At 38.3% G+C, this 11772-nt stretch overlaps 1 protein-coding gene across 1 annotated transcript in view; it reads left to right on the top strand.

Moving 5' to 3' along the window:
- LOC119422607 (ephrin-B2a-like) overlaps nt 1-8162 on the top strand; it is an 11344-nt gene extending 3182 nt beyond the window's left edge. The window contains exons 3-5 of the mRNA XM_037689995.1: nt 1339-1431; nt 6323-6424; nt 7777-8162. Of these exons, the coding sequence (XP_037545923.1) occupies nt 1339-1431; nt 6323-6424; nt 7777-8162 (581 nt within the window). The remainder of the gene's footprint in view (nt 1-1338; nt 1432-6322; nt 6425-7776) is intronic.
- Nucleotides 8163-11772: the final 3610 nt, after the last annotated feature.

Raw genomic sequence — 11772 nt, 5'->3', positions numbered from 1 at the left:
AGATAGATAGATAGATAGATAGATAGATAGATAGATAGATAGATAGATACATACTTTATTAATCCATTCATCCAACCATCCATTATCTTTACCCACTTATTCCTTTTTGGGTCACGGGGTTCGCTGGTGCCCATGTCCAGCAATCACTGTGCAAGGGGCGGGGTACACCCTGGACGGGTCACAAGTCCATCACAGGGACACATAGAGACAAACGCGACAAACAACCATTCACTCTCTCACTCACACCTAGGGACAATTTAGAGTTACCAATCAGCCTAACATGCATGTTTTTGGTCTGTGGGAGGAAACCGGAGCACCCGGAGAAAACCCACGCATGCACGGAGAGAACATGCAAACTCCACCCAGAAAGGCCCCCGGACCGGGGTTTGAACCAAGGACCTGCTCGCTGAGAGGCAGCTCTTCCAGTTGCACCACCGTGCTGCCTGTATATATATATATATATATATATATAATGTATAATGTGTGTATATATATATATATATATATGTATGTGTGTGTGTGTGTATATACCTTTAGGATGACAATGATCCCTTTTTGGCTTTGCTCTCCTAAGCATTGCAACACGATTAGAGCTACAACAAAAACAACACCGGGAAAAGTTATCTGAATTATTTTTTTGTTTTCTTTTTTGTTTAGTTCATGTACATGCAGAGGGCGGGACTTCAAAATGTATCAAAACCATCCACTAGGGGGCACTTGTCTATGGTGGCTTCAACTTCTGGTCTCTAGTCCTTTCTGCAGTTCCAGTTTTGAACTGAGGACCCCAAATACCTCTGACTGAATAACACAAACCTTGCCCAAACCTATAATTTACATCTTTTTTTCTATTTAGTTCTTTATTTTTTAAACAATTATAGTAAAAATATGTTAAAGGGTTCATTTTAAAGATTTCTTGCGAGCATCACAAGACCCTCAACTCAGGTTTGTGAGGCACAGAACCGTTAGACCATAACTCTGGGAACCAGTAGAGCCGCTGCTCCTCTGCATTGAAGGGAGTCGGTTGAGGTGGTTCGGTCATTTGATTAGGACACCTCCCTTTGGAAGTTTTTCAGACACGTCCTACTAGGATGAGACCCCAGGGCAGGCTCAGAACTTGTTGGAGGGATTATATACCCTCTCTGACCTGGAAACTCCTTGGGGTCCCCCAGGAGAAGCTGGAAAGTCTTTGGAGAGAGGAATGTCTGGGTTTCTCTCCTGGACCTGTTGCCATCACGTCCCAATCACATATGGGCGGTAGAAGATGGAGATGATATTCTGTGTGGTGAAGTTTTGTCGTATTATAAACTCATTGAACTGTTCTCTCTTTTTGTTCATCAGCCACGTCCACGGGCTCTCTGAGGGGACTGGATAACACCATCGGAGGGGTGTGTCGGACCAGATCCATGAAGCTGGTGCTGAGAGTCGGTCAGAGTAAGCAGCACAGCTTTTTATTTGTGTTTAACGCTGGTGGATGACAACATGCAGAAATACAGTTTGGTGACCGAGAACAGTTTTTATTCAAAATGTTTAAAAGTTAAATCAAAGTTCATGCTCAGTCACCCAGGTACAAAACCCAATAACGGTCAGTCAGGTCATCTGGACAGTTTCTTTTTTGTAGAAAGACGTTTCGTCCTCTATCTGGAGGGCGTCGTTAGTCTGAGGAGTCCCAAGTAAACTGTTTCCCCACCAAGCAGTACACTCCTTCAGTGGACCAACCAGTTTGCTGGTGATAAAATGGTTTCTGGGGGCTGTCCTGTCCCCCGTCGACTCCTCCCAGACAGGCAGCCACAGCCAAACTGGTTCAAGACATCAAAGTTCATGCTCAATCATCCAGGTACAAAATCCAATAATGGTCCTTCAGGTCATCTGGACAGTTTATTTTTTGTGGAAAGACGTTACACCCTCTAATCCATAATCCCAGAAACCATTCTATCACCAGCAAACTGGTTGGTCTACTGGAGTGTACTGCTTCTTGGGGAAAACAGTTTACTTGGGACTCCTCAGACTGATGAAGCCCTCTGGATAGAGGGCGAAACTTCTTTCTACAAAAAAGAAACTGTCCAGATGACCTGACTGACCATTATTGAATTTAAAAGTTAAAATACATAAATTAATACATTTGATGCTTAATGCAAAAACATTGTATCCTCCTTGATAATCTGATCATTCTATCAAAAAGAGATTGTCGTCTTAATTTACTGTAAATCAGATCCTTTCATTCAAACCCTCAGCAGATTACAGCCATTATCCTGCACGGGATCAATGGATTTGACCGGTTTTTTTTTTTCTCCTCCCTGTTTCAACATTAGATTTTCAGTTTGATCATTTCGTGCTCCCATCACGTAGTTTTTACATAAATATTTAATAAAACACTTGTATATCTTACATCTCTACTTCTTTTAATTGTCCTGAAGAATAAATGTTAACCCAGAAACAGTTGCATCCTTTTACGCAACAATCAGGTGTTTTGGTTAAATCCACATGTTCAGATATTAATCTCGTTTTTTTTTTTTTTTATGTCGCAGGCTCGAAACGTACTCCTCTAACCTAAGAAATCTGAAGTGTTATGTGTATAAATTATTAATTTCTTCTGCATCGGAGATGAAAATTCTGCATTTCGTGCGTTTCTCCAGCAGATTATAACTGAGCGGTTGTCATGTGTTTACAAACACTAGTGGTGTAAACAAACCTCTTAAAGCATAAAAACAAGAAAATCTTAGCAACTCGGCTGAGCTGAAATCTTGTTTTAATCTGCGTCTACGTTACAAACCACCAGTTTGCAAGTGGATGCAGTTGCAGTAGATTTAGATTAACAGATGCAGCGGCTCTCCGCCGGTTATTTTCTACATTTGTGCAAAACGGAAATTTTTATTAAGGCTGGTGGTGAATTAATGATAATGTGCTGAAGCAGTTCTTAAAAGACTTCCGTTTAAAGTGAGCTGGTTGGGCTGCAAACACTAAAACATGCAGAAGTGTTGATTAATGTGTCCTAATGAAGCAATAAATGAAATTAAAGGAGAGCATTTCATTTGAGTTTATTTAGTGTTTACTCATAGGACGTATTATAGATTTTTGTTGAAGGTATTAGTTCAATGCAACATTCACACCAATCTAAAATGCCGTGATGTTTATCACCTGCTACCAAAAGATATGATTGTGTTGTTGCTTGTGTGCAGGTGGGTTTAAACTTTGTAGAAAATGTTTAATAAAACCTTAGAAAATGATCATTGGATGTATGTCAACACCTGTTAACCTTATTCAAGATGGTTACCACAGCTAAATAAACTGAGCAAACACAGCAACTAAAGAAATTGCATTTCCTGTGAAAATGCAGTGTGAATGCTTATTGCAGAAGAACTTGTTGAAAAACAGCTGAAATTATCTAAAAACATGCTGAAATGTATAGCTGAAATGGAAGACTAAACCTACTTTAGCAGAAAAAAGCAGAAAGAACACACATTTGCTGAATTAGGTTTAAAAAAAGTAGAAAAGAGCATAAAAATAAGGGAAATAACTAAAAAAAAGGCTGAAATTAAGAAAAAAGGAATAGCTGAAAAGGCAGAAAGTAGTTTAAACTACCAGAAGGAAGTAGAAGGAGCAGAAAGGAGCTCCAAAATGTGGAATTACGGTAGCTGAAAATGCTAAAATTAGCATAAAACAGCTAAATAGTAGCTGAAATAGCAGAACAAGGTGAAACTAGCCAAAAATAGCTGAAAGGAGCATAACTAGCTGAAATTTGCAGAAATTAGTTAATTAGGCTGAAAGTAGCAGAAGTTACCATGAAAACTTGAATTTGTCTGAAAACAACTGAAATTAGCTAAAAAAAATGCAACAAAAAAAGTGGCTGAAAAGGTAGAACATGCTTAAATTATCAAAAGAGTGCAGAAAAACACATTTGCTGAAAAAAGCAGAAATAAGCACAAAAAAGTGAAAATTATATGAAATAAGCTGAAATTAGCACAAACAAAAAACAAACAAAAACAACAACAACAAAAAAAAAACCTGCTGAAAAGTGGGCAAACAGGCAGAAAGAAGCTTAAATTACCAGAAGGAAAGAGAGAGAGAGCAAATTTTTGCTGAATTAGGCTGAAAAAGTTGAAACGAGTGCAAACAAATGTGGAATTAGCTGAAAAAGCTCAAATTAGCATAAAACAGATAAATAGTAGCTGAAATAGCAGTAATAGCTGAAACTTGCAGAACTAAGCTGAAATTAGCATAAAGAAGTTAGAAGAAGCACAAAAATGTTGTAGTTAGCAGAAATAATTAGAATGGAGCAGAAACATCTGAAAAAAACCCAGCTGAAATTAGCTGAAAAAGTTTAAATATGCAGAAGGAAGCTGAAAGAAGCTGAAGCAGACCAAAACGTGAAAGGAGCATTAAAAGGTCTAAAGAACTGAAGGATGTAAAATGAGCTCAATTCATTTTCTATGAGAAAAAAATGTCAGAAAAGGCTTAAATATGTCAACAAGCTAAAGTTGCACCAATACCAAAAGTCAAAGTAGGATTGTCCTGAAAGAGCTGAACGTTTTGATTTATGATTTGTTGAAATAGCTTGAAAACTGCGGGACAAGTATCACGCTGAAAAACGTGTGTAAGACAAAATGGATCACAAAAGTGAGAAAGCTTCATAAACATTAACACAACTGAATTTTACAGATATTGATCTAAAGTTTGTGTGGTAGTAGCTGAGAGTCATCCACATCAAATATTCCAGAGATCTTTGATTAAAATGTTGAATGCAAGGAGGCGGGCGATACACATTCATTCACGGCGTTATACTTTTTTTTTTAATGTAAAAGAATAAAAACATTAAGTCGAAATAGGTTGAAAATTACTCAGACATGAATAAACGTTTTCCCAGTGTCTTTCATCATTTTATTTGTTTGTTAGAAACATTATTCAAGGATTCAAAATTCAAGGTTCTTTATGGCTGAGTGGTTAACACTGTCGCCCCACAGCAAGAAGGGCATGGGTTCAATCCCCTGTTTGGACCTGGGGTCTTTTTTCACCCCCCCCCCTCCTCCTCCTCCCACTGGCCTGGTTAAGTAAAGATGAATAAAATAAATAAAAGCTGATGATTCCCTTCCAAACCAGCTGAATTCTTATGACATCATTCTCACCTGACTTTAAACTTCAGTTTGTGGCCCAAAACACAAGTTTGGACCAGCCGATCCACTACAAACCAGTGAAGGCACGCAAAAGACCAGTTTGAAATATTTTAATTTAGAACAAATAAAACAGAACAAAATAAAAATACCACGTGTGAGGAATCGGTAAAATGGGTGAACATGAGCGAAGGCAAACGGAGATTAATGAGGACAACCCGCTAAAAACTCTGGTCCTGGAGGAGGAAAAGGACAGAGTGTCGGGAGAGTAGACGAACATGAGGAGCGTGAAGAAGAAATTTAAAACTTTAATAGAGAAAACAAATACGTTGTAGCAACAGCTTACAGGAACTGAAGGAAAACACACGGACATATGGAAGTGAACCGGGCAGGGCTTGGCACTCAAACAATGCCGGATCAAATAAAGTGAAAAGATGAGGGACACCTGGGCAAAATGACAACAGGGAACAGGTGAGAGTGGGCGGAGCAGGAGCTGAGGAGCAGAAACTGACTGAGGATGAGCGATGATGGCACAGACAGCAACAAGAGACAAATGAAATAGATCCAAAATAACAAACTAAAAGCTGTCGCAGTCAGCTGGGAACCAGAGATCCGTTCAGAAACACACACCTGGCAGGACGTTCCTGTGTTGAGAAGAAAAACTTTTTAGACGTTTTATCAATTTTAGCACAAGTTGTTTGGCGGATTTCACCTTTTAAATGTGGCTGAGTTAGAAATTTAAGGCGCTATAAAAAGCCTCGGCTTTGAGCGTTTCCTTCACCGTCAGAGTCCCTCTGAGATTCAAAACAGCTCTTAAACGCTTTGATTTGTTTGACTTTTGTCAGGTTTTATTAAAGCCACCAAGGAAAATGTCAAACTTTTCAACTGTTCCTAAATTATGTTTGAAGAAACTTCGGCGGCACGTCAGAAAAACATGTGGAGAAAATCTCGTTACCAGTCAAAGAAAAATGAAAGTAGCAGCTGTGACTCTAAACGCAGGTCTTCTGTCACTTGAATAGTTTTTCCGTTTTTTTTTTTTTTATTTTAAAGCCAAATTTGCATTTTTCGTCTGTTTGAACAGGTTGATGTGAAACACGATGACTGACGACAGGAAGGACGTCACTGTGGTTTCAGTGATCTCTGCTGAGTCATTGTTCGACCTGGGCCCACCTACACGGTGAAAAACTGATCTCCTCATGCTCTGCTCTCTGTTCTAGACTCTTCAGATCCACTTTCAACACTGCAGGAGTCCCCAACCAGGTTCCCACCCACTCCACCCAAGTCCAAAGCCAACTCCTCCACCAAAGGAAATAAAAAAGGTAAATGTTGCACACACAAAGAAAAAGTTACTCAAAGCAGCGTCAGATTTCTATAATAGCTTTAAAAATTACGACTAGCATCTTTAGCCTACAAAGAAATAAAACCCTCAATAAATTCACAATAACACGACGACTCATGAGGCTCGTATTTTAATATTTGTGAACTTTAAATTGCAATGGGGTTCATTCGTCTCCGCAGCTTTTATTTTGTGGGTTAAAATCTGAAAAATTTGGAAACGCCTGACCTGAGGAGTTATTTTTGCAGCAAAGTTTAGAATAGTCATATTTATGCATTCATAAACTTCAATTTATTTCCTGTTATAACAACAGGATTGCAGTTTGCATGCTATAATAAAGTTACTTATGCAATAAAGTTTATTTGTTTTGCACCAATTCACAACAAAAGTCATCTCAGCGCTGGTGCAAAAAGAAAAAAAACAGGTCCTAATCGTAGATTTAAAGCCAATTATAGACAATTAGTTCTTTATTATAAATAGGATACAATCATATAAAGTAGTCCCTCGCTACTCGAGGTTCGTTTATCGCGGCCTCGCTACTTCACGATTTTTCAAAATAAGATTGGACATGACACACAATTGGCTCATTGATGGATGAGCTGCACGATCAGCATGAACTTTTTTATTTAAAATAAATTATTTTAAATTATTTAGCACCTGCTGCATCTCTGTGCAGCCCATACTGCAGGACAAACTTCCTGCTGCAGCTGATCAGCTGATCTTCTTAGAGCGGAGAAGTGGGCGTGGCCAAAACACTTGCAGGTGGCAAAGAGCAGAGGAGGCAGCTGAAATCCTGACATTCTGTGCTCTTTTAGAGCGTTTAGAGTTTAGAAACATTGTTTAGAATATTGCAAGAGTGTGCGGTTAAAAATGTCTTCACATATATATATATATATATATATATATATATATATATATATATATATACTGTATACTAAAATAAACTACTACTTGTACTACTATTCCTACTTTGCGGTTTTTCACTTATCTCAGGTCTTCAGGGTACAGATCACCCGTGAAACGAGGGACTACTTGTACAGTAGTTTATGAAATATCATTTAGTAAAAAGTGTTTATATAAAGAAGCCAGCCGATTGCATCATATTTTCACATCCCTCTTAACTCTCATTTGCACATTTCAATAATAAATTACAACATTCCAGCCTTCAAGAGATAAATCGACCAGTTTTCTGCATCACTTACAAAAAAAGATGCTTCTAATTTTAATGACGTATCAGGTCAAAAATCACAACAAAGTTTTTAATAAATCACTGCCACACATCCCTGTTTGTTCCTCCTCTGACTCTTTCTGCCTCTCCTCCACGTCTCGGGACAGATTTGGGCTCAGACTCTGGACAGTCCAGTCCCAGTGGTGTCTCTGAGCCAGGACTCCTCGTGTGGGTCATCACCGGCTGTGTGGTCGTCCTTCTGCTCGTCGTCGTCGTCCTGTCGGTGGTGTGGAGGTACCACCAGCGCCGCAGTGCACCCGTCAGGCAGCAGCAGCCTGCCGCCGTGTCCCTCGACACCTTAACTGTGCCGAAGCGGGACAGCATCAGCAGTGACAACGGTTCAGACCGCAGCAACGTCGTCTTCCCTCTGCGGTCCTCTGACAGCATGATCTGCCGTCACTACGAGCGCGTGAGCGGTGAATACGGGGCTCCTGTGTATATAGTTCAGGAGATAATGCCTCAGAGTCCAACCAACATCTACTACAAAGTCTGACGACAGAAAGAGGTTTGAGCAGTTTGTGTGTAGAAGGTTCTGCTCTGTCTCCAGTTCTGAAGAAAGTTGGGATGTTGTGTAAAAAGTGAACAACAGAATGCAATAAATCTGATAAATCCATATTTTATTCACAACGAATGATGGTACACATATCAACGTCTACATTACATTAAAAAAAAGATAACTGAATTCGATGGCAGCAACAATGTTAAAACATGGAGACAAAGTCAACAAAAAGCTGTAAAGAGCTGGAGGAGCATTTTACAACTAACTAGGTTAATTATTAACAGGCCAGTCAGAGGACTGGATTTAAAAAGTGTATTTTAGAGAGACTGATCTGTCATAAATAAAGATGAGCAGAGGTTCACCAGTTAACTCTAAAAGTGGTGGAACATTTTCAGAATAATGTTCCTTTAAAAAAAACTGGGACGACTTTGAAAATCCCATTATTTACTTTAAATCTCATCAAAAGCTTTCAAGAATCTGAAAAATCTCCAAAAGGAATCGCTGAAAGTCAGCGATCGTCACTGCATCTAAAACAGGCCTGGTTCTGTTCTGCGCGGGCTCAGCAACACTTCCACAAATCATCGCAGTTCACCGTGCCATCCTCAAAACTCTGCTTAAAGCTCTATCACGCAGAGAAGAAGCCACACAGGAACACCAACCAGAACTGGCACCGTCTTCTCTCAACCAAAGCTCATTTAAAATGGACTGAGGCGAAGTGGAGAACTGTCCTGTGGTCCAATGAATAGACATTTGGAAGCCACAGATGCCACATCCACCGTGCTAAATATTTTTTTCTCTGATGGTATGGGCGTGCATTAGTGCCTCAAGCAACTTACATCTGAAAAGGCACCATTAATTTAAAAAGTATACAAGTTTTAGAACAATTTATGCTCCTACCCAGCAAAAAAAAATCTAAAGCAGAAGGTCTGGTGAACAGCTAGAATCCTTTGTTGGACCTGAATGGGTCAGAGTTCAATCCAAAAACTCCAGCAACTGGTCTGCACTGGTCCTGGACAGAAGAGAGGGGATGCTTCACATCACAGGGAAACATGGACCTGGAGCAATATTTTTTTAAACGAGTTGCTAAGATAAATCACAAATTTACCTGATTTCTTTTTTATTTCTAAAAATTGTACGTTTAATTCATTGCGAATAGAAATGGTTTATGAAATTTACAAATCAGTGCATCCTGCTGTATTCACATTTTACACAACGTCCCAACATTTTAGGATTTGAGGTTGAACTTTAAATGGGGAAGTTTCTTGTTGTATTGTTTTGTAAAATGCACTAAATGTCGTTAAAGGTTTTTGTTTTTGAGTGAAGAGACCTGACGGGGAAAAAAGAGATGTAAAAACATTTGTTTATTTGATGAGATGTGTGTAGTTTTAACATTTATTTATGAGAAAATGACTTTTTTATTTTTTACTGTCACCACACGCCAGCTTCAGATGTACACACAAATTTGATTTAATTAAACGATGAACAGATCGTTTGAAAACAACGTGCATTCCAACATTTAATGATTTTTCATCAGTGTGTTGTGTCATTGTGTTTGAAACGCTGTGAAGTGAAATTAAAACAACGACTCTGTAGATTTTATTAAAATAAACTACATAAAAGTTTAACCTTAATTCATGGATGAATAACAGTCTGTCTGCAGTTTTAACTCTCTGTAAACTGAGGTCCGTCTCCTTTCTCTTAGAAAATAAACAGAAGAAATTGGTGACACGAGAGTTTGAATTAGACAAATCACAAATGACGAAGCAGCTCGGTTTTACAGCAGCGCCACATGTCGGTAAGATCACCCGAGTCACGTTGATGGAAAGTCTGCTGATGTTTAAAACGGCTTAATGCACAATTTAATGTTTGGATTGTCAAAACTGAAACCTGTTCTCAGAGATGGTTCTGTCTGATCACACATGAGGCATTTATTTTCTCTACAACTTCTAATAGTGTGAATGTTTATGAAGCATTCACACTATTGTGATCCATTTGTTCTTCCGTACATGTTTCAGCATCTTTCTTGTGCCACAAGTTTTGTGTTGTTTCAACAAATCATATATGAAAACCAGTTTGACATGGCTGTCGACGAGGAAGAGGGCCGGCTCCAGAGGAGGGGGCGTGCCAAAGACACCATCTTAGCACCAACATAACTGGTTTGTTCCATTTTGGATTAAGCTGTTTGGGGGGAAGAATCAGTTTTGTGTTGTGTGTTTCCTTGACTGATGAAGCCTTCTGGATGGAGGTGAAACGTTTCAGCAAAAAAATAAAGAAGAAAGAAACTGTCCAGATGACCTGACTGAAAATTGTTGGATTGCATATATCAAAACGTTCAGCTCGTTCAGGAGAAGGGGGCTATGACTTTTGGTATTGGTGCAGCTTTAGCTTTTTGAAATATTTAGCATTTTCTGCCTTTTTTTGTCTCATAGAAAATGAACTGAGCTCATTTTACATATTTCAAATCTTTCGATCTGTTTGCAACCTTTTACCGCTCCCTCTACATTTTGTTCTGCTTCAGCTTCTTTCAGCTTTCTTGTGCAAATTTCAACATTTTTCATCTACTTTCAGCTAATTTCAGCTGTTTTGTGCTCCTTTCAGATTCTTTCTGCTAACTACCATACAACATTTTGTGCTTCTTCTAACTTCTTTTTAATTTCAGCTTGTTATGCTCCTTTTTGCTTATTTATGCAAGTTTCTGCTTTTTTTGTTATTTCAGCTACAATTTAGCTGTTTTATGCTAATTTTTCAGCTTTTTCATCTAATTTCACATTTTTTGCACTAATTTAATATTTTTTCAGCCTTATTCAGCAAAAATGTGCTCTCTTCACTTCCTTCTAGCAATTCAAGCTTTTTTCTACCTTTTTTAATCTATGTTTCAGCTGTTTTTTTTTTTTGTTGTTGCTAATTTCAGCTTTTTTCAGATAATTTTTAGCTATTTTGTGCTCATTTCTGATTCTTTGTTGGGCAAAAATGTTCTTTCTGCTTTCTTCTGCTAATTTAAGCTTGTTCTACCTTTTCAGCTACCTTTTTTTTTTTAGCTAATTTCTGTTGTTTTCATATCAATTCAAGTTTTTCATGCTAATTTCTGCTACTTTCAGCCTCATTAACTTCTTTATGCTAATTTCAGCTTGTTATGCTCCTTTCAGCTTTTGTCTGCTATAGCTTTTTCTGCTCTTTTGGCTACTATTTAGCTCTTTTCTTGCTAATTTTAGTTTTTTTCAGCTACTTCCACTTTTTTTTTTTATTATTATTATTTTGTTTTATCTCATTTCAGTTCTTTCCACCTCCTTCTGGTAGTTTAAAGATTTTTTTCTGCCTTTTTTCAGCAATTTCTTCTGCTATAAGCATTCACACTGCATTTTCGCAGGAAATTCATTTTCTCTATTTATACTTTTGTGGTTAAAGCAACAGTTCAACTCGTTTGAACTGGGGTTCTGTGGAGAGGGGACAAACACTTAATATCTTACCTGTTCCTGCATCCTATAGCTCCTTCAATGACCTCAGATCGGAGGTTAAAAATGACAAACTAACCATTCAGACATTTGAATATTATTTTAACACCGAAGGTGCTCATTGCAAAGTATGACCTCGTACATAAAGAAAG

Source organism: Nematolebias whitei, chromosome 2 (assembly GCF_014905685.2).
Source record: "Nematolebias whitei isolate Nwh7 chromosome 2, NemWhi1, whole genome shotgun sequence".
Lineage (NCBI taxonomy): Eukaryota > Metazoa > Chordata > Actinopteri > Cyprinodontiformes > Rivulidae > Nematolebias > Nematolebias whitei.
The sequence above is the reverse complement of the archived record's forward strand: the minus strand, read 5'-3'. Positions and strand labels throughout refer to the sequence as shown.